The 23,215-nt window shown below is 39.6% G+C and overlaps 1 protein-coding gene across 1 annotated transcript in view; it reads left to right on the forward strand.

Annotated features, from left to right (window-relative positions):
• Positions 1–23,215, forward strand: part of AOX4 (aldehyde oxidase 4) — a 71,857-nt gene that overhangs the window by 19,056 nt on the left and 29,586 nt on the right. Inside the window, 14 exon segments of the mRNA XM_009237952.2 lie at positions 2,607–2,690; positions 3,289–3,369; positions 5,979–6,123; positions 6,380–6,472; positions 9,223–9,376; positions 11,111–11,202; positions 12,633–12,742; positions 15,093–15,277; positions 16,349–16,511; positions 18,423–18,515; positions 19,090–19,259; positions 19,874–19,988; positions 20,549–20,671; positions 22,461–22,557. Coding sequence (XP_009236227.2) covers positions 2,607–2,690; positions 3,289–3,369; positions 5,979–6,123; positions 6,380–6,472; positions 9,223–9,376; positions 11,111–11,202; positions 12,633–12,742; positions 15,093–15,277; positions 16,349–16,511; positions 18,423–18,515; positions 19,090–19,259; positions 19,874–19,988; positions 20,549–20,671; positions 22,461–22,557 — 1,705 coding nt within the window.

Raw genomic sequence — 23,215 nt, forward strand, 5'->3', positions numbered from 1 at the left:
CCAGCTACTCAGGAGACTGAGGTTGGAGAATCTCTTGAACCTGGGAGGTGGAGGTTGCAGTGAGCCAAGATGGCATCACTGCACTCCAGCCTGGGCAACAGTGAGATCCTGTCTCAAAAAAAAAAAAAGAAGAAGGAAAAGAAATGTAGCCTTAAAGCTGATAAACAACATGTAGTCATTGTCTGTTTGCAAACCAGGAGTAACACAATGGCAATAGTATTTCAGGAGGAGAATTCTTGGCACCTGCCAATGGAAGGATAAGCCTGGGGAGATGTGCTGGGAAGTGAGGGCATGGACTAGTGCAGTACCCCATGCATGAGGAGTGACAACCCAGGCCAGTGTGGCATATGTAGGGACAGAAAGATAACTTCCTAGAAAGGAATTGCAAGAATCATAACCACCAGACAGTCAAGAGTGCAGTGAGAAAAGAATCCAAGTCACCTGCAAAGTTCAGAGATTAAGGAACAAAATAGGACAAAAGAAGGTGGGAAAAAAATCATTTCATGTAAAAAGGAGACGGAGACATACTTTTTTTTTGAGACTGGGTCTCTCTCTCTGTTTCCCAAGCTGATCTCGAACTCCTGGGCTCAAGCCATCCACCTACCTCAACACTGCAAAGTGCTGAGATTACAGGCGTAAGACACTGCACTTGGCCAAGACATACTTTTGGGAAGGTTTCAGTTAGGAAAATTAATTTGATATAATTTTTGTTAACCAAAAACAATTCTAGGTGCACCAGGTCATTCCAAGTACTATGAAGTCTTTGAAAAAAAAATGTACTTTTTATGCTAGTAATGAAGAATTTCAAGAAGTTTTACAAACTACAGGCTAGTTTATTTTAAATCCTGGGCAAGATACTATTTATTTTAAAACATATGAATAGCCAATATTTCACCATTTTGACCTACAAAAAATAGCAACTTCTTCATATGATTTGCACCATTGTCACGAAATCCAAATCCCTTGTTAACTTTGTAGAAAACGACCTTTCAGGCTGGGCACAGTAGCTTATGCCTGTAATCCCAGCACTTTGGGAGGCCAAGGTGGGTGAATCACTTGAGGCCAGGAGTTTGAGAACGGCCTGGTCAACATGGTAAAACCCCGTCTCTACCAAAAAATGCAAAAATTAGCCAGGCATGGTGGTGCACACCTGTAGTCCCAGCTACTCAGGAGGCTGAGGCAGGAGAATCACTTTAACCCAGGAAGCGGAAGTTACAGTGAGCCAAGATCGTGCCACTGCACTCCAGCCTGCGGCAACAGAGCGAGACTGTCTCAAAAAAACAAAAAGAGAGAAAAAGAAAATGACTTTTCAAGTAAAAGTATCAGCTGCCGCTTTTGCACCTGTTCTTATGTGTCACACACTGCGTCAAACTTTTCTCATATTTAAATCTAACAAACCTGATTAGGATGGGGCTTACTATCCTAATTTAACAAGTTCAACCCAGCTTGTTAAAGCAGGAGCTAGAACCCAGGTCTCCCTGATGCCATGTAAGAAGCACAGTGTCTCCAAATCACCACAGATCATTAGACAATGTTTGCACATTGAACAGGGCAAACAAGAATAATTAGTCCGGCTGGGTGCAGTGGCTCCCACCTGTAACCCCATCATTTTGAGAAGCCAAGACTGGTGGATCACTGAGCCTGCGAGTTTGAGACCTGCCTGGCCAACATGGCTAAACTCTGTCTCTACAAAAAATGCAAAAATTAGCCAGGCATGGTGGTGTGCACCTGTAATCCCAGCTGCTCAGGAGGCTGAAGTGGGAGGATTGCTTGAGCCCATGAGGTCGAAGCTGCAGTGAGCTGAGATCATGCCATTTGCACTCCAGCCTGGGCAACAGAGTCAGACCCTGTCTCAATAAATAAATAAATAATCTGATAGTTGTAACTGACAAATGAATTCAGGCTGAAAATACTACTGTGGGTCTGCATGACTGTCTTGAAAATTAAGGTTAAATGGTTTGGGACTTGAGTCATCCAAATAATTCAGAATGACTCTAATACCCAAACAAACTCAGGTTTTCAGTTATTTATATGTGTGTATAGAAAGTCTTAAAGGCTGTTTTTCTTCCCAGGACTTTATTAAAGATACATGCTGTAGCACCACTAAGATAAAGAAGAGCAATCTGTTTGGGTTTTGGGAGTGGATTGGTTTTGGGAGGTTTTTTTTAGAGATGGGGCCTTACTATGTCACCCAGGGTGGAGTACAGTGGCTATTTACAGGCGTGATCATAGCTCACCATAGCCTCAAACTCCCAGGCTCAAGTGATCCTCCTGTCTCAGCCTCCTGGGTTGCTGGGATTACAGGCACATGCCACTGCACTCGGTGTTTGGGTTTTTTAGTTACCACATTACAACTGTATTCCATATCTCTCTTCTCGTAGGAAGCCTTAGCTGGCTGACCCCACCACCTCTAACCCCTTTTGTCTTCCCCTGAGACTTGAGTGACACCATTTACAAGACTCTATCATGAGCTTGGTGGCACATTCCCTATAATTTTTTCTAATTGTTAAGTGACAGTATAGCTTGTTACCTTCCCCACCAGGTACTCAAGTAGGTGTTTAAAGAATCAACCAGTGAATTTTATTTAAACTGCTTTACCTCCTAAGGAATCAACTGTTTGTCAACTGAAAGGATCGGGAAAATGTTGCATGGATCAAGAAGAAGGGTCTTTCGTGAATAGATGGGAAAAAGTAAGTATCTGGTTTTTCCACCTCTCTTGGGATTGACTGAGAAATACCCACATAAATCCAAATTCATTCAAGGTGTCTATCCTTTTGAGTGAATAAAGTACAAAATAAGTTAATACAAGGCATAAATATCTTAAAGAGCTCCCAAAATTGTCCAACCCATGACTCCCGTAAGACTAGTCACCACAGAAGGCTGTTTTCCTTCAGTACAACTTTTTGTGGCTTCATCTTAGTTTGCCAATCACCCTCCCCACACACGCCCAAATCAACAAGCACTAAGAAGGTCTAAGCAATGGTGCACTTTCATGCTTATGGCAGATGAAATCCACAAATATCTGAGACCCAGCACAGGAGTTTAAAACCTTTGCCAATTCCCAGCACCAGAGGAGGAAAATCAGAATCCAGTTAATCTTCAGGGGAAACCAACCAACGGTCCTGTGAGGGTGGAAAAAGTTTCATTCAGGAACGATCTATGGTTCTGGCCCCTGCATTTTGTGTTGGGGGTGTCAGAGATAGAGGCCCTCACTCTGAAGTCTCACAGTTCCTGTACCTCTCTCAGTAACTCTAAAGTTCCATTTGTATTTTGCTTCGTTTCGTTGAGATGTGCACCAAACTGTATGATGAAGACGAATTCCAGCCTTTGGATCCATCCCAGGAGCCTATATTCCCTCCTGAACTGATAGTAAGATACTTTGCTTTTGTTGTCTCATAACATGATGTTGTATATGCCTTTTTGTATTACACTATAGAATTACCGAGTTTTAGACATTAAAAGTTGGAAGTGTGCCCAAAGCGACAATGGAGCCATAACCTATTTTTAGAAACTTGTTCAGTTCTACTATAAATAATTTAAAGCTGGCCGCTTAGAAGAATGGTGCTGCCAGGATCTCAGAGATGCTTTGGTTCAACCCTCTCTGCTGAAGATCCTGAGGTCAAAGTGTAGGTGACTTTCTCAAGGTCACACAGTGACACTGTAAGATATCTTACAGGCATTTTGGAAGGTTGGTGAAGTAAAAATCAAATGATACTTGGAATAATGGCATTACACTATTCATACAATTAACCTCTATGGTTTCAACTCAGTGGAAAGAGAGACAGAGAAAAATAATGTTAAGTACTGTGGTATGCCCACCATTCCATTCCATGACTATGCCTTGGAGAGAGTATGAGATGAGAGATAGGATTCTACTAGCTTCTCAGAAAGTTTCAGTGCCCATACACCATGCATAGTGTGAGAACTTGGTATTTTTAAATTATAGGTATAGATACAGATGTATACATGTGTATATATGAGGGGTCTTCAACAAGTCCATGGAAAATTCATATTATGAAAAAACTGTACATGGATTTCAACATTTTTTTCACCAAAATAAACTCCTACTAACTTGTTATAACACACCTGAATAGGATCTAGTCTGAGGCACTAAAAAGAATATGACATCTGTTTAAAAAGAGCCCAAGTAACATGAATTCTGCTCAAATTGAAGCAAGAACAAACATCAAATTTATGGTGAAGCTTAGGTGGAAAATGGTGAAATCATCAATGCTTTACAAGAAGTTTATGAGGACAATGCCCTCATGTAAATCAACAGTTTACAAATGGATAACTTTTTTTAAGAAAGGACGAGATGATGTTGAACATGAAGCCTGTAGCAGCACACTACCCACATCAATTTTCAAAGAAATAATTCATCTTGTCCATGTCCTGATTGAAAAAGACTGGCAGTTAACAGCACAAACAATAGCCAACACCATAGACATCTCACATGGACATCACCATAGATATCTCACATGGACAACACCATAGATATCCCAGTTTACACAATCCTGACTGAAAAATTAAAGTTGAGCAAATTTTCCACTCAATGGGTACCAAAACCGTTGAGCCCAGATCAGCTGCAGACAAGAGCAGAGCTTTCAATGGAAATTTTAAACTAGTGGAATCAAGATCCTGAAGCAGTTCCTCAAAGAATTGTAACAGGAAATGAAATGTGGCTTTACCAGTATGATCCCAAAGACAAAATCTAATCAAAGCAATGGCTATCAAGAGGTGGAAGTGGCCCAGTCAAAGCACAAGGGGACCAGTCAAGAGCAAAGGTCCTAGCAACACTTTTTTGGGATGCTCAAGGCATTTTGCTTGTTGACTTTCTGGAAGGCCAAAGAATGCTAACATCTGCTTATTAGGAGGATGTTTTGGCATCCTCCTAAGAGATTTTTTTCAAGCTTTAGCAGGAAAATGCCCAGGAAAGCTTCCCCAGAGAGTCCTTCTCCACCACAGCAATGCTCCTGCTCATTCCTCTCATCAAACAAGGACAATGTGGGGAGAGTTTTGATGGAAAGTCATTAGATATCCCCCTTACAGTCTTGATTTGGCTCCTTCTGACTTCTTTGTTTTCTAATCTTAAAAAAAAATCTGTAAGAGGCACCCATTTTTCTTCAATTAATAACATAAACAGACTGCATTAACATGATTATTTCCAAGACACTCAGTTCTTTAGGGATGGACTAAATGGTTGGTATCATCACTTACAAAAGTGTCTTGTGATGGAGATTATGTTGAGAAATAAAGTTTATTTTTTATTTTTATTTTTTAATTCCATTTCTCCACAAACTTTATGAAGTCCCTTCATATCTAAATATGTATGTGTGTATATGTATACACATATGTATATACTTATACATGTATATATGTATATGTATACATATGTATACTTGTATATATGTGTATGTGTATACATATATATATGCACACACAACACACACATATATATACGACACAGTTATAAAAAATTCCATTTGCACTATTCCTTGTGAAAGATTTAAAGGATTTTTTTAAGGTTAATTTTGCCTATAAGCAATTTTGTCCTACAAAGAAACAAAAACAAAAACAAAAAAAACCCACCTAATCCCCCTAATCCCCAAAGATGAGCCCGCTCTGAGTCACTGTTAGAGTAGAACCAGAACCAGAAGCCTGTGATTTAACTCCTGACTAAGCCGCTTTCACAATACCCTGCTGCTTCCTCTTCACACACTCACTTCACAGACAGAGTTTATTCTATATCCAGTCATCAATGGACACCTGTCATGATCCTTATTCAGTAGTACCCACACAGATCTTATTAGTCTCGGTAGTTTCAAACAGACCACCCTTTCCTGATCCCTAGAAGTTAGGATTCTTCAGAAAGTTAAAATGACCAGCAGCCTACTTGGATGCCCAGAGCAATAGATAACACTCACAGCTTGTTGTTCAAGAGCCTTACTTGAAAACAAATTGGCTTTGCTTCTCTTCAGAGAATGGCAGAAGATCCAAACAAGAGAAGGCTGACCTTCCAAGGGGAGAGAACCACATGGATCACCCCTGTGACCCTGAACGACCTTCTGGAGCTGAAAGCCAATTTCCCCAAAGCCCTGCTTGTCATGGGAAACACAGAAGTGGGTAGGTGGTTGCTACCTATGTTCTTTAGTCTAGACTAAGTAGCCCAAATATCTGTGTTTCTTTTTAAACCGTTCATAAATGCAATTCATTTTTATTAATGATATTTATGGTCCTTTATAACGCTTTGGGTCTTCTTTTGCAAATGAATCACTTAAGTCACAATTTGCCCTCTGGCTTATCAGTAAACGACATCTACTGGCATCCATTGTCCTCTTTTTCAAATGTTTCTAATTACTTTAAACACTTTTCCCTTCAGGACCCAGCATTAAATTCAAAAATGAATTCCATCCAGTTTTTATATCTCCACTTGGGCTTCCAGAACTATATTTTGTGAACACCACAGATGATGGTAAGCACCTTCTTTTTCAAATAAGATGTAATCTTTGGTGTTGGTGGGCTGTTGATAATGGATTACATGCACTGGGCAAATGTGAGCACTTCATAGAATATCTTACTTCATTGATTCATTTATTCAGTCAAAGCTATTTGTTGAGCACCTACTCTGTGTCCTCTATGAACTTTTCCAAACTGACCCACTCAGCTGCGTCACTGGGTTCTACATGTCATAGGAGTCATAGTGGTGGGAAGATGCCACATAGCTCGGCCAGGTATGGAGGGGTTGAACAAATAAGAAAATTTAAGACATTTGCTAGCAGTAGCAAAGGTTCTTGCCACACATTACTCCTTCATTCACAAATTTGTCGAAGCTATTCCTACACCCACACACACTCACTCACACACACACACACACAAAGTCTGGGCCACAAGATTTGAAATATAACTGTGAACAACAGCATTATTTATTTTTACACTCTTTTCACAGCTTACCAAGTGCTTTCACATCTCTTATGTCTTGATCCTCATGATAACCCTGGGACGTGGACAAAGCAAGTAGCCTTGGTATTTCCATTATCCTACCAAAGATACAGAACCAAAGGGCTTAGGTAGCTTCCCCCAGCATCACACAGCTAACGTATGGCCAAGTCAGGACTAGATCCTAGGTCGCCTCACTCCTTCCACACCACGCACTGAATAAGGCTGTCTGAAAAACATATCCCACCATCCACTACCCACACTAAACCTTTAAATGGAGAACAGGCTATAGGAGCTAAAACTCCAATAAAACAGGGCTCTCTCAACGAGCAAATGGAAATCAAGTGGATAATGTCTTGCTATCCCCTCTAACCTGCCAAGCTGAAGTCAGTCTGCTTGTTCATTTTTTTACCCATTGGAAAGTCTGTATTAACAGACTCACAGGAAGCGATGGAGCAAGGGGAGGCCAGCCAGGTATGGGAGAGGGTTGGGAGGATGGTGTGGGGGGTATTTAGTTATTTTTAGTTATTTTTAAAGTTATTTTAAATAAATTTATTTAGTTAGTCATTTTAGGTTTAGTTATTTTTAGAAGGACAGGGGAGGTGGAGCCTGTACAACTAGATCAGCGTTTCTCAACCTTTTCTTCATTATCACCCCTGTAAGAGCAATAGGCTTTGGTTCCCGAATCATCCCTCCCTGAAATTTTAATACCACAGATAAACTGTATATCTGTTTATGTACATTCCTTAGGTTAGAGGCAACCAGGTCCATGCACGTTTGTGTCTTTCCACAGAGTCAGGCTTTTGTTGATGCTATTTCAATCACAAAAGCCACTAGCTACACGGAGTTCCCAAGGAGGCAGTTCTCCTTAGTACCTCCCGTTCACTCAGTAGTCAGAGCTGTGGGCACACAGGCTCAAGCCACTCCACAAGACAGTCAATATTGTAAACCATACATAATAATACACTTAGTCTATATGTAAAAGTTGTAAGTTAAACATTCCACAATGAAGTAACATTTAACAGCAAGAGGAAAAAGATGGAAGAAAGGTCTAATGAACCAGTGCAGGTGGAGGGAAGAAGACAAAAGGAGTCATTCTCTGGGCTGGGCAGCCCGTTGGTCTTGCAGGGAAGAGTCTGAGGTGCCTTCAGGGCAGACGATGAGTTTTTATCATGAGTGACTGAAAGCTGTTGTCAGTTAAAACTGCCGTTTGGAGCTACTGAAAGCCAAATCTTTTGTAGTCAGAGTGTTCTGGCAAGAACTGATAGTGGAAGAGTGTGTTTGTTTGTGTCGTTATCTGGTTGGATGTACTCTTTATTTTTTTTATTTGTTCACTAAACAAAATATCTTATCCTTGTTGGCAAAGTGCCCTATGAAATATAAAATGGAGTCTTCTTCTAAGACGGAGTTAGTTATGTCAAGGGTGTTGAATGCAAATAGGTGCTTTATACAAAAGAAGAGTGAGATTTTGGGCTGGGCACGGTGGTTTATGCCTGTAATCCCAGAACTCTGGGAGGCTGAGATAGGTGGATTACTTGTGCCCATGAGTTTTAGAACAGCCTAGGAAACATAGTGAGACCCAGTCTTTACAAAAAGTGTAAAAATTAGCGAAGCCTGGCTTGCATCTATAGTCCCAGCTACTCCAGGAGGATTGCTTAAGCCTGGTAGTTGAGGCTGCAGTGAGTTATGATCGTCCCACTGCACTCCAACCTGGCAACAGTATTGCCCCCATTGAGAATACATGGAGTAGATGGCATCACTACTCAAATCATACTCTGTAAGCACACCCACAAACAAAACTCTGACCCAAGGTACAGGAAGGTATCTATTATTGTCATCTATTATTGTCATCTTTTTGATAAGAGAGAAATAGGAAGAGATGGCTGGGGAAGAAGGGCTCATGGGCAACACACATTGTGCAGGTCAACTCCCACTTAGACTTGATGATCTTTAAAACATCTTATAGAACCATGGCTGGAATTTTCATATTGGATCAATTTATTCAGGAAAACTAAATTGGAAATCAAGGAAGTAATAAATTTCAGATATCTGTGGTTGGTATGGGCTAAAAATGTATGGCATACATGACTGTATACATGACTGGGGAAAAGGATTTGGTACTTAATATTTGGAAATAAAGCAAGCTGCTAGAAATATCTTTAATATCTTTGGGTTTTGTCATTCTAAGTAAATATGAAAAGAGGAGATATATTGAAAAGACCATTTGCATGCAACCCCTTCTGGTTACAGTTCCTTTAAGCTGACATCTCACTACCGTGTTTTCAGGGGTGACAATAGGTGCGGGATACAGCCTGGCCCAGTTGAATGATGCCTTACATTTTATCGTTTCGGAGCAACCGAAGGAGAAGACTAAGACCCATCGAGCTCTGCTGAAGCATCTGAGGACACTTGCAGGAGCCCAGATTAGGAATATGGCCATATGTTCTCTATTGTTCTATGAGATAAGTCACAGTTATAGACAGTCATACAGTTCTGTTCAGTTTAACAAACATTCCTCTGAAGAGGAATGTCAAGTCAATGTTGAACAAGTCTGTACAATATGAGTGTGAGCATGTATATGCCCAAGGTGAAGGCATCACGTTGAGTGTGTATGTGTGTGTGCAAAGCAAGTAACACATGGTACAGCAAAATTATGGTGCTGGAGCCACAAGATTCTGGAGAATCCACTTGACCTCTGTAAGCTACTGTTTCTTCATTTTAAAAATTAAGGCCCAGTGTAAGGTGAGATGTTAGTTAAGGGGCACAGAGTTTCAGTTAGACAGGAGAAATAAGCTTTAGTGATCTGTTGCCCAACATGATGACTATAATTGATAATAATGTATATTTCAAAATTGCTAAAAGAGTAGATTTTAAATGTTCTCACCACAAAGAAATGATGAATACACGAGGTGATAGACACTTTAATTAGCTTGATCTAATCATTCCACTATGTATACACATATCATAACAGCACATTGTACCCCATAAATATAATTATTGTCAATCTAAAATTTTTTAAATAAAAGTAAAGACTATAGACAAAAAACATCACACCAAAATTTAAGATTCAACCAAATAGACTATCTCTAAGGTCCCAATAGACGATTTCTAAGGTCTCTATTTAACCAAATAGACTATCTCTAAGATTCAACCAAACAGACTATCTCTATGTCCAGCTCTAAAATTCCACGAAATATGTCTTATCCAAAGTATAGTAAACACAAGCCCGCATTTCCAAAATACTCTTGTATGGCTGGTTCTCCTCTTAGGCCTTTGCACCAACGTGAATTTCTAAACATGTGTACCCCACATGTCCATTCTTGGATACCCCCCAGTTGTTTAGCTTTATGGAGCTTTCTTATTATTTAAGATTTAAAAATGATTAGTTTGAATCATTCCTCATTTCACACATGATGGGCAGTTCAGCAGGATTTAGTAGGGCCAGGAGACACTTCCCGTCTCCTGATTTTCTCTGGCCCTTCGGCTGATTCTCAAAACCCACTATGTGTTTTCACCTTCTGCATCTTCTGTCCCTTTTCTGAAGCACGTTGCTCCTCTCAACATCAACTTGTCCCCTTAAGTCTTTCAAAGGCCCACTGTTCAAGGCTGTGTGTGAAGCAGCCTTTACTGAGGCTTAGGACAGCAAAGCAGCCTCTACTCCCCAGCAGCACCGCAGGCATTTTGAATGCGATGCTCCTATTCTGGTTCTTTAGGTTTCCTCAGGCTCCAGTCTCTCCACCTACCACATATTGGTGAACACTTTCTTCCCTTTAGCTATATCCCCTCTTCTCCCTAACCTGCTGGCACCAGCCCCTTTTCCCATTCATTTCCCTTTTTGTCTATCCTCATAAGTAAACATGCCTATCAAGGAAGGCTTCTAAACAAAGACAAATGCATACTAGGGTCAGTTCTCAAAGAAATTTTCCTCTTCATTGCACATGGAAGAGGAATATTTTCTCAAGCTGTGAGTTTGGATGGGGTCAGGAGTGGGAATCTTGTGCAATATATTATCTATTTAACTGCCCCCAAACCCTGCCAGCTCTTTCAATGAAGCAAAAAAAAAAGAGAGAGAATTAAAAACTTAATACAAGAACGCTGTATACATAATTCTGTATTTGTCAAATAGCTGAGCATAGCTTTTAAAATGCCATCTTTTTTTTTTTTTTTTTTAGACTTTAGGAGGACATGTGGTGAGCCGGCCTAATTTTTCTGACCTAAACCCCATTTTAGCAGCAGGAAATGCTACCGTCAATTTGATATCCAAAGGTAAGAGACCAAGCTTTACGCATTTATTTTCGTACTTATCACTATCAGTTTATATAGCTCCTGCTGTAAACTATGAACTAGGGATGAAAGTACTTCTAATTTAGATTCATAGACTATGTTTACATTACCTCAAACCTAAGGGTGAAACTGTGACCAATTATCCTTCTCTCCGGCTGTTCTATGTGTAGTAGGTCAGATACTTTACTGCATCTGACAATTTTTCTTAAATATTTGGCCACATTTATGAGCAGTCTAAATTGCAGTATCAAAGCAAGTGAAGAAAAATTAATGAGAAGTATCTCTGTGGCTTTAAAGGTTTATGCCATATTTTATTGCAGAGATTCATAAAGATGGCAGTTTTTCTTATAGGACTTTTTGTTTTAAACAAAATCAAGTTTATGGGGCATATTACTTATTCCTCCTCTCTTTATTCAAAGATACCATGAGCTTTGTGGAAAGAAAATGATTTAAACTTCAAGAAATAAAAATAACTGCATATTATTCATTGGGCTATTAATGTAAGATATCTTCTTGATTAAAATTACATTTAAAAATTATGGGTCAAATAACAGTATGGTAAGCTGTGTAAAATATATGTATACACACACATATATGTATACATATATATATACACACACACACACATACAATCATGTATAAAAATTTTTTAGCCAAAAACAGACCACATACATGACAGTGGTTCCATAAGATTACATTAATAACACCATATTTTTGCAGTACCTTTTCTGTGTGTTTAGATATGTTTAGATACACAAATATTTACCATTACATTGTGATTGCCTACAGTATTCACCACAGTAACATGCTGGGCAGGTTTGTAGCCTAGGAGCAATAGCTACACCCTGTAGCCTAGTTGTAGCTATTACTACACAAACCTAGATGGTATGGTAGGCAGTACGCTACACCATCTAGGTTTGTGTAAGTACATATTCTATGATGTTCACACAACAAAATCCCCTAACTACACCATTTCTCAGAATGCATCCCCATTAAGTGTCGCATGACTATCAGGAATCCCATCTCTGCCACCAGTCCCACCTCTGGTACTTTGCAAAGGTCACTCAACCTCTCTGGAGCTCAGTGTTCTCATTTGTGAAATGTATACATTGTTCTAGGTTGTTTCCAAATAGCTCTAAAGCTCTTCGAGGCCAAATTTTGTGAGTAGCATATAATGGTCTATAAGAACCAGAAATGACTTTGCAGCTTATCTGACCAACCCTGTCACTCTGAAGCTGAGGACCCCAAAGTTTCCATGACTTGCTAAAGGAGGCCCAGCTTGGGAGCTGGAGCTAGAACCAGACATGGATCCCAGCCTGCACCCTCTTTCCACCACACATCACATCTGTCACTGGCAACATATTTTCCAATTTGATGAGCTCATCCTAACCAAGGGTGATTTTCTCAAACAGAAGGACAACGGCAGATTCCTTTAAATGGTCCTTTCCTTCAGAGATCACCTGAGGCCGACTTGAAATCAGAAGAGATTGCGTGGTCTGTTTATATTCCCTACTCTACTCAGGTGAGGGTTCCCTGACTCACTGCCCAGCCCGAGGGAAGCCCCCCTGACCTGTGCAATGAGCCTGCAGACAAGTTTCCAGGACAATGCTCTAGGGAGATTTTCTGGGCTGCCACACAGGGAGGGGCAAATTTCCAAATGACCATTTGATTTGCTTTCATATCAGGGCCATATTATGACTTTTATGGGCCCTAGGCACTTTTGCCTTTGTGAATCTCTTCGTCCATAAAAAATAAACTGTATGCCTATATAGCTATACCTATATATAAAAATATGATTGTAACAATATAAATCCACTTCAGCGTCTTATATTCACTTTTTTATTTTTAAAGATTTTTTTAAATTTCTACTTTTACTTTAGATATAGGGGCTACAGGTGCAGGTATGTTACATGAGTATATTGTGAGATGCTGAGGTTTGGGATACGGACTCCATCACCCAGGTAGTGAACATATCACCCAATTGGTAGTTTTTCAACTCATGCTTCCCTCCCTCCCTTCCCCATCTAGTAGTCTGCAGTGAATTAAAAGTAAAACATTTCCCTGGGCCCCTAAAAGTATCCTAGGCTCTATCTCACATGAAAGGTTCTCCTTTTGCAAAGCCAGTCTACCTAAAGGGCACACTGGCAGTGGTCTGGTAAGATTATATTACCTAAAAGGCACACTGGCCTTGCAAAAGGAGGACCTTTCATGTGACTTGAATTTTCGGTCTCAGATAAATACACATCTTACCCAAGATTAAGTAAATCCAGTCAACATCATCTACAGCAAGTTTCTGGCAAACTGAAAGTTCATTATCGTAAAATTACCTCCAAGTCAATCAACATTTATTAACCAAATAGTTTAAATAAAATTATTTACTTATTAACCACCTACCAATCTATATCCCAGGCACAGTATGGTAAACCTAGAAGACACTAAGGGTTTATGACACAGAAGGGGTCCTGTCCTTGAAGATCTCTAAATCTAAGAGCAAGAGCTTGAAGTAGGAAATAACTAATACCCTCAGACAGGAAATGAGTGGACAGCGAGCCACTCAGAGTAGCTCTGGTGATGGGAAGAGCCTGTCCCTACATGGAGAAAAGGGGAGGAAGGGTGATGGGGTGAAGCATAGAAGATGGTAACCTTTGAATCAGTGGAGAGAAGGGAGGAGAACCTGAGAGCTGGGGATAGCAGTTTGGGAGGCCAGGGAGTGGGGCACGGGGCTGGAGTAGCCCATGAGTGAGACTGAGAGGGCAGCTGGGCTCCATCACTAAACACATCCATTGCTCCGTCAAGGAGTTTGTATGTGTTCTAACAGATGGCCGCCTTTGAAGGCTTTAAAGCAAAGTAAAAATTAAATGAAAGTGGTATTTTAAGAACATAAATGGAGTAGAAAGATAGAGGATAAATAGGATGGGGAAGAGACTGAAGATTGAATGACCAGTTAGGAGGCTAATGCAGCACTTCGGGCAATAAATTGGGAGATGGTGGTGAAGACAGTGGCAGCAGGAATGGAGAGGAAAGTCCCCACCCATCAGTACAGCAGAGTAAATATGATCAGTGTGTCTCAAACACTTCTCTGTCACCAGTATTTTGTATGACAGAAATGTTTTATCCTTGACAAGGTCCATGGTGGTAGGATTTAATCTCTCCCCAGCACCCGCCAAGATGCTGGCCACACAAAGAGGCTTTCCCAGTTCATGGCTCCAATGTTCCACTCTAGTCATGAGATTCAACCAAGAATAACAGGCCTACCCCTAGAAAGAACTGGGGAGACCAGTAGTCCAGTGGTTTTCAAGCTTTTTCTTTTTTTTTTTTTTTTTAACAGTACAACTCTTTATTCTAATGAAATTTACATAGAACAGCAAACTAAAACAGATGAAACTGAAGCTGTGGCAGTTCCATCTAAAAGCCATCCCATCTGCCGATCTTCCCCTCATTCCACTCAGCAGCCCCTAAGGCACCACCTGATCTAACCCAACCTTTTCACTTTAAAGAAAATTAAGAGCCAGTTTTTTACGTCACTTGCCTGAGGCCACATGTGACCATTCAGAGTTGAAAGGCATAAAGCTTAGCCAATAAGCATAGACTCTGGAGTCAGGCTACTTGGCTTTGAACCCCAGTTCTGCCACTTGTTGTGTGACCTTGTGAAAGTTACTTAACCTCCCAGTTTCCTCATCATACATTGGAAATGGGCAGACTTGTAAGGACTAAGTGTTAATATATATGAACCACATCAGACAGTACCCGTATATGGTATATATGTCAACTATAGTCAATCACAGTGCGTAGAGATCCACTCATTGAAGGCGTTGCCGTATGGCAGACAGTAGAGTAAGCACTCAATGTTCTGAGTGTTTTCCTGTCTCCAGTGGCACTTTGTATTTGGACTCCGAATGGCCCAGCGTCAGGAGAATGCATTTGCCATTGTCAATGCTGGGATGAGCTTGAAGTTTGAAGATGGCACAAACACAATCAAGGAACTTCAAATGTTCTATGGAAGCATGGGCCCCACTGTTGTCTCTGCAAGCCAAACCTGCAAGCAGCTTATTGGGAGGTATGTGACAGTACATCTGGGGCATGAAACTCAGGCCTTTCTAGTTTAGATTTTTTTAATGAAACTAGCACTTGGGGAATTTTTTCTGATTATAAAAATACATACAATCATTTAGAAAATTTAAGCACTGAAGAAAAGTATAAAGTACAAGCCACCCAAAAGCCGCCCTCTTTAAGGTACAATGATTCTTTTATTACAGGTTTCTGCAATGCGATTAGTGCACAAATTACTTGGTTTGAGTAGATATTATCTTTAAATTTTCACTTTTAATTAGCCTGTTCAGTAAGTCTCCAATACTGTATCCTAAGACATCTGAAAATGTCCTTAAGCCACATTAAAAAAAGATGAAATGTTTGAAAGTTTAAATGGCCTCCCTCCTGTCATTCTCATTATCGCTAACATTTGAAAAGTAATTTTTAAAAATGTTTCCAACTAGTGCTTCTACAATACTTTTTATCCACTCATTGTCAACAATTAGAACTTAATGTGAGTTTTTTCTCAGATACAAAGATAACTTCATGCTTCCAAAAATTTATATAGAAACATTGATTTCTGAAATATTTTACTGCTATATTCAATAATTTGGTTATTTACCTAGCACAGTGTGTATGCCAGGCAGCCATCTAGTTGCTAGAGATATAGCAGTGGACAAGATCAACAAAGTCCCAGAACTCAGGAAGCTTTAGTTTTAGTGGTTTTTTAACCCAGGTATTTAAGGTAAATCAACATTCCCAATCCTGGAAATGAAAAATAATAATATAGGAGGACTTAATGTGGAAAGTTTGGGAACCACTGCATCAGATACTGAAGAGAGCTAACAAACTCTCTTGAAGGTATTTTGTCTAGACTTCAAAGGTGGATACAACTTGCTCTCCATCTTGCCTTGCATGTCAGTTTAGTGTCTGTCTTTGCCTACAAGGATGCTCAATTGCAGATTATTTTTAACAGTAAAGAAACTAAAATTAAACTAAAATCCAGCAACAGGGAAATTGTGAGACAAATTATGGTACATTCAAATATGATATTCTGTCTTTGCGTCTTCTATGAAACATTAACATTCTTTCCTACTAGGCAATGGGATAATCAAATGCTGAGTGATGCCTGCCGATGGGTCCTGGATGAGATCTACATCCCACCAGGAGCTGAGGGTGGCATGGTGGAGTACAGGTGAACCCTCATCATCAGCCTCCTCTTCAAATTCTACCTGAAAGTGAGGTGAGGACTGAATCAAATGGTAAATGGCTTCTCTGGGTTTCAGGGTGCCTTGACATTCTCAGCATACATCTGCACATGAAGGACTTCCCCTGCCTGCCTTTGATAACACGTGGAGGCTTCCTGGGCTGGGGCCCTCAATGTGGTGCTTCCCAGCCTCCAACATCTCCTCCTGGGCCACTTTGCTCCTCTCCTTCCCTCTCCCTTCCTCACCCCTTGGCTGAGAAAGGGACAACTTTATTACACCATTTGCCTTATCTGTGTGACAAACACTAACATGCAAGATCAGATTGACATACAGTAGTGAAAAGCCTTCAGTAAGTAAATCCATGTCTTTTCCATTTTTAAAGAACATGTTCTTATTAAAATAATAAGTAAAATTAAAATAATACTTTACTGTTTAGAACATGTGAATAAGTTAAAAAGGAGGAGAAAGTCTTTTATAATCCCATCACCCATAGATAAACACTATTACTATTTTGGTGTGCGTCCTTCGAAACCCTTCATTATGGATGTATATGTATATGTGTATGTATCTGTATAACTGTGTAGTATAGCTTGCTTATTCCATTTAGTAACGTAATCATCTTTCAATGACATTAAATATTCTTCAGTGACATCATGACATAATGGTTGCATGGCATGTTTTGGGATAGATGCACTATTCATTATTTGATCCATTCCTCATTTTTGACATTTAGATTGTTTTTACTTTTCTGTTAACTATTTTTTTAGCCTAGCCTAGTTTAAAATAACCCCACAGCAGTGTTTCTCCGAATATGATCCATGACCATGACTGCCCCCTTGATGAGCCATGAGGTGATCCCAAAATGGCAGACAGGTGACTACACCTACATCCCTTTTATGACTGAGAGCTTTGCTCTCTTAGTTCAGTCAGTCCTTTTTATTATTTTATTAACCTTATTTATTATTATTATTTTAGTATATTCTGTTATACATTATATACTCTATTACGTATTATATAACATATTCAATCGAAAAATATATAATCAGTATATAATTGTATACATATTCAGTCTAAAAATATTAAGTATATATTTCATAGATTATATCACATATAAAATCCATATTAATGGTATTGATAATTAAACTTTATCAATATATAATACATAATAGGTATAAAAGAAAAACATATTCAATCGGTTATCATACATTTAATAGATTAACATATTTAATAGATTATCCTATATTATCTTACATATTACCTTCTATTATATATTCTATCATTATAAATGAATTCAAAATATGGAGAAGCAAAATTTTTTAAATGAACTGTAATCTAATAATTCTACCATAACCACTATTAACATTTTGGAATACATACTTTTACATTTTTATTTTTTTTATAAGACATGGGATCATGCTGTACATAAATTTTTGTAACTTTTTTTTACTTAACTATCCATTAAAGACATTTCTGCAAAGTTATTTTTTATAACTGCAGAATATCGTACTTGGATGTACCATAATTTCTCTATTGTTGGATATTTGGTTTAATTCTAGTTTCCTTACTATCACAAATAATCTGCAATTGAACATCCTTGTAGATTAATCTTTCCCTACTCCCTCAGTTGTTTATTGGAGATACATGCCCACAAGACTGGCCCAGGTTTGGAAACACAACCTCCATTTAGAAGTGTCTATATTTCCATTCATTCAAAAAAAGACCTTGTCCTGAAAGGAAATCTTTACTTCCTGGAAATAACATTTATTTTTCTGTGCACATAAATAGATGTAATTATTATTCAAGCAACTGCTACTAGCTTAGGGAACTTGAAGCTCAGAGCTTTCTCCCAGAAGAACTGGCATCTAAGATCTAAAAGAATAGATTGGATAACTTTATTTCCATATGTGTTTTTCCAAGCTACTCACTCAGATTGTAAAATTAACTGTGAAATAATCTTCGGTTCAGGATCCCCAGAAGTTTCCCGACATCCCAGAACAGTTCATGAGTGTTCTAGAAGACTTTCCCATTGAAACACCCCAAGGAATTCAGATGTTTCAGGTTGGTGGACAGGGTTTTTTGTTTTTTAATGTTTATGCATTCAGATGTATGCATTATGCATACTTCTCCTTCTTTTCAATAACTGTATTTAAGATAACGTCTATTGAAGTCAGCTGATGTTACCTATTACTATACACACAGAACTTGCTTGGTTTAGCTTCTATGCTTTTGCCCAAGGCTACACAGGAATTAGATTCTGAATCATTGTTCTCCACTATTTTCAGTTTAGTTACCTCTTTTGCTTGCCCAATACCTGTTCTTCCTTTAAAACCCAAGTCAATATTTACTGCCTCTAGAAAGCCTTCTCTGCTTTTTTACAACCACCCTGAATCTAGGATGTCTTTTTTGGGGGGGTAAGAGGGGAATTGTAACCAGAATATAATCCCTTACCATAGTACTGAATACTTAATGGATATTTATTAACCTGGACTCATGGATATGGATACCCAACTGCCTATAATTTTTTTGTTTTTTGATTTTTTCCCTAACACATGAGTAAGCCAGATATATCAGACCTAATTTTCAGAGCATGAGAATTCCTCTTGGCAAAATAACTTGCTTTGTCCCTTAACAGTGTGTGGATCCCTACCAACCCCCACAAGATCCAGTTGGACACCCAGTCATGCACCAGTCGGCCATTAAACACACCACAGGGGAAGCTATATATGTTGATGACATGCCCCGCATCGACCAAGAACTCTTCCTGGCTCCAATCACCAGCACCAGAGCTCATGCAAAGATCATGTAAGGAAGTAAAAGAGATTCCTAATGTTACTGAAACACATTCACAGTTTCACATTCAAATCAAGAGCCTATTATATATTTAATTCAAATAAGAATATTAATTTCCAGCATGGTGGCTCACACTTGTAATCCCAGGCCGAGGCAGGCAGATTGCTGGAGCTCAGTAGCTCGAGACCAGCATAGGCAACATAGTGAAACTCCATCTCTACAAAAAATTAGCCAGGCATGGTGGCAGGCGCCTGTAGTCCCAACTACTGAGGAGGCTTCAGTGGGAGAATTACCTGAGTCCAGGAGACCAAGGCTGCAGTGAGTTTTGATAGCGTCACTGTACTCCAGCCTGGGCAACAGAGTGAGACCCTGTCTCACAAAAAAAAAAAAAAAAGAATACACATTTATTTTTCTGGTTGAGAATCAGTCATTTTTTAAGCATAGTTATGAAAGAATCCAAGATTATGAAAGAGTTAGAACATCTGCTAAATACTGGCATTTTTCAACATAGAATATTGCTCCACGATTTAGTTATGACGTCCATTATAGTTTTTTCCTGTGTTTGAGGAATCACTGGGAACTTGCCCCTGCAACTTTAATATCTACCTTCAAATTTTCTCTCCTAGATCAATTGATATTTCAGAAGCCCTGGCACTTCCAGGTGTTGTTGATGTGATAACAGCAGAGGATGTTCCAGGAGATAATAACTATCAAGGAGAGGTTTTCTATGCACAGAATGAGGTGGGTGATTTATGTGTGGCTTATTATTCAAATACCTTGCTGGAGATGCCAAAATGATTTTTAGTTATGACTGTAGCCATCCATGGATCCATGTTCACATCACAAAGACTTGTTGGAAACCAATGACTCCGCCTCAGTGATTCTCAACTTCTCTCTTGAATTGTGGACCCTTTTGAGATTCTGATAAAAGCCGGAAGTCCTCAAAGAATACTTTTCAAAAGTTATGAGAGTCATAGAAGCAAGACAGATCATAGGACATTGAAAGAACAAGCAGAATATTAGGTTAATTGGATCACTGTGTATGCTGCGGGAATGGTGAGTAATGTGGCCAAGGACAACCAGAAGGGAGATCATTAAAGCCAGATAATTAATTTCTACATTCAACTTTTGTGCCCCCTAAGTCCCACTCAAACTGCTGTTGTAAATTTATTCTCATAGGTAGAAAATAATCTTGCTTTTGGTCACAAAAACCCAATAGGTAAATGTAAGAATGTGGGAGCAGTAATTTCTTTTTAATGAGTCTGTGTTTTCGCTAATTACAACATGTGGCTTTTCTGCAGGTAATTTGCGTGGGTCAGATCGTCGGCACTGTGGCCGCTGATACCTATGCTCATGCAAGAGAGGCAGCTAAAAAAGTGAAGATCGCTTATGAAGACATAGAGCCAAGGATTATCACAATAGAGGTAGTCAGACCGTTTTGTGTCTTCTAGAATGACTTGAGTGGTGGACTTGCGGCACAGTTCAACCTATGGACTCATGAAATAGTATAAGTTGGGCTCCATCTACACTTTGTTCAGTGTTACCTGTAGTTTTAGAGTGAAGGCTCCAGCAATTGGCCCCTCAAGACAGAAACTGAGCCCTTTCCTGCTTAGACTCCTCCTTCCCACCACTGCTTCTACAGGGACCCGTGGAAATGAAGCATTCTGTGCCCACTTCTCCTGTAACCTCTTGCCAAGGCATGGGCTAAGAATGCAGATAAGCAACACCTGAAAAATGTCTTTATAACCTCATATACAAAAATAGTCAGTGGGAAAATCTAGAGCACTGTAGAAATCGGAAAAAATGTAACATTTACTTATTACAACTATTGGGTCCTCTGTCTCCCTGCCCACTTACTACTTAAGCACAGACAGGCTCTGGAGACAGACTACTTGGATTCATCATCCGACTCTGCCACTAGTAGCCTCTTAATAGCAGCAAAAGCTTTAAACTCCTCCTACCTCAGCTTTTCCATCTGTAAAATGGTAACTCTAAAAGTACCTACACCAAAAGGTCATGATAGGTTTAAATGAGAGAATCCAAGTACAATGCTTAGAATAGCACCTGGGACAGGGAATGCATTCAATAATCGTTACCTCTCATTTTTGTTTTAGTTGTCATTAATGAGGGCAGGGACATGTTGTGTGGTCTTGTACTTTATATTCCCAGTGTCTAGCAAAGCTCTAAACCCATAGTAGATGCTCAATAAACATATGTTGGATGATGGAGGGGTGGAGGAATCAATGGATAGGTGGATGCATAAGCAATATGGACACCACCCCTCCCCCACCACCACCAAGTAGATTCAGTCTTGAGCATCCACTTCAATTCTCCCCTGTTCTTCCCAACAGTTGCCAAGTTCAAGTTTTTTCCAGTTATCCTTTAAATGTCCCCCTAAGGCTGACCCTTTCTTTTCATCCTCACTTTCACTCCACCGTCCAGCCTAGTCCTCACCATCTTCTTTTCAGATTTGCTACAAAAACCACTAAAAGAGGCTCTTTTCTTCCATTTCAGCCCATCTACCTAACATACTAACTTTCCTAAGTCACTAAGTTCATTAGGTCACTTTTCCTATTTAACACTGTGCCCTTAAATAAGGTCCAAACCTTTTAGTATCAAATCAAGGTCTTTAATAGTCTAGCCACATTCCACCTTTCAAAACCCATCTTCCACTGTCCCTTGATAGAAAACCTGTATCCTGGCCAGTCTGGCCTTGTGCTCATTTTGGCCCCTCAGCTTGGTTTCAACGTCAAACTATTGTTTTATGATACGCCTTTGACTTCAAATGATTCAGGATCCAACTCAAGTCACCCATTCAAGGCCATTCCTGAGCATTCCGGGCCCCATCAGCCTCCTGCTTCTTGACCTCTCTTTACTCTTGAGTAACCCCCTAGCCCCAGAGTCAACACCTAACTGCCAAATTGCTCAGATCATCACTCAGCAATGGAGAGGTGGGAAGCATGTTTATATACCCTTGTGTCTCCCTCAGCCCTTCCCCAGAGCACTGTACAAATGAGCCACCAATGCCTATAATCCATTTGAATCCACCTTCTGCTGACTCTTCATGCTGCCCTGGCTCAGATTTTCTCAGTGTGATGAAGATCTGATACAGTAGGAACATGGAGCATGGAATTTTGATGGGAAACAAATAGTTTACTAGAATGCAAAAAAATAAATCTTTTGCTGTTGTTTTCGTTTGTTTTTCCACTGCAGCAAGCCCTAGAGCACAATTCATTTCTTTTTGATGAGAAAAAAATCGAGCAAGGAAATGTAGAGCAAGCCTTTAAATATGTTGACCAAATCATTGAAGGTAAGTAATCTTAGTGAGAAAAGGGAAGCTTCTGAAGCTGAAGACTCTAATTTCAATCATCTGGATTGAAAACTACTGAAACTATAAGGCAGTATTTCTCATTCAAGTGTGATTTTTAAACAGTAATTTAAAATGCAGAGGAAATTTACAGCTTGGTGAATTTTTGTATATGTATAAACATGTGTAAATACTACCCACATCAGGACATAGAATGTGGCTGGGCACAGTGTAATCCCAGCACTTTGGGAGGCCAAGGCAGGCAGATCACTTGAGGTCAGGAGTTCGAGACCAGCCTTGCCAACATGGTGAAACCTCGTCTCTAATAAAAATACAAAAATTAGCCGGGCGTGGTGGCACATGCCTGTAGTCCCAGCTACTAGGGAGGCTGAGGTATGGGAATCACTTGAATCTGGGAGGTTGAGGTTACAGTGAGCCAAGGTTGCACCACTGCACTCCAGCCTGGATGACAGAATGAGACTCTGTCTCAAAAAATAAAAATAAAAAATTGTAAAAAGACATAGAAAATTTCTGCACCCCCGGCATGCTTCCATGTGTCCTCTCTTAGTAACCCCCCAAGGTATTATTCTAATATTTATCACCGTAAATTAGTTTTACCTCATTTGAACTTTATATAAATGGAATCTTATAACCTCTTTCA

This window comes from Pongo abelii, chromosome 11 (assembly GCF_028885655.2).
Source record: "Pongo abelii isolate AG06213 chromosome 11, NHGRI_mPonAbe1-v2.0_pri, whole genome shotgun sequence".
In the NCBI taxonomy this organism is placed as follows: Eukaryota; Metazoa; Chordata; class Mammalia; order Primates; family Hominidae; genus Pongo; species Pongo abelii.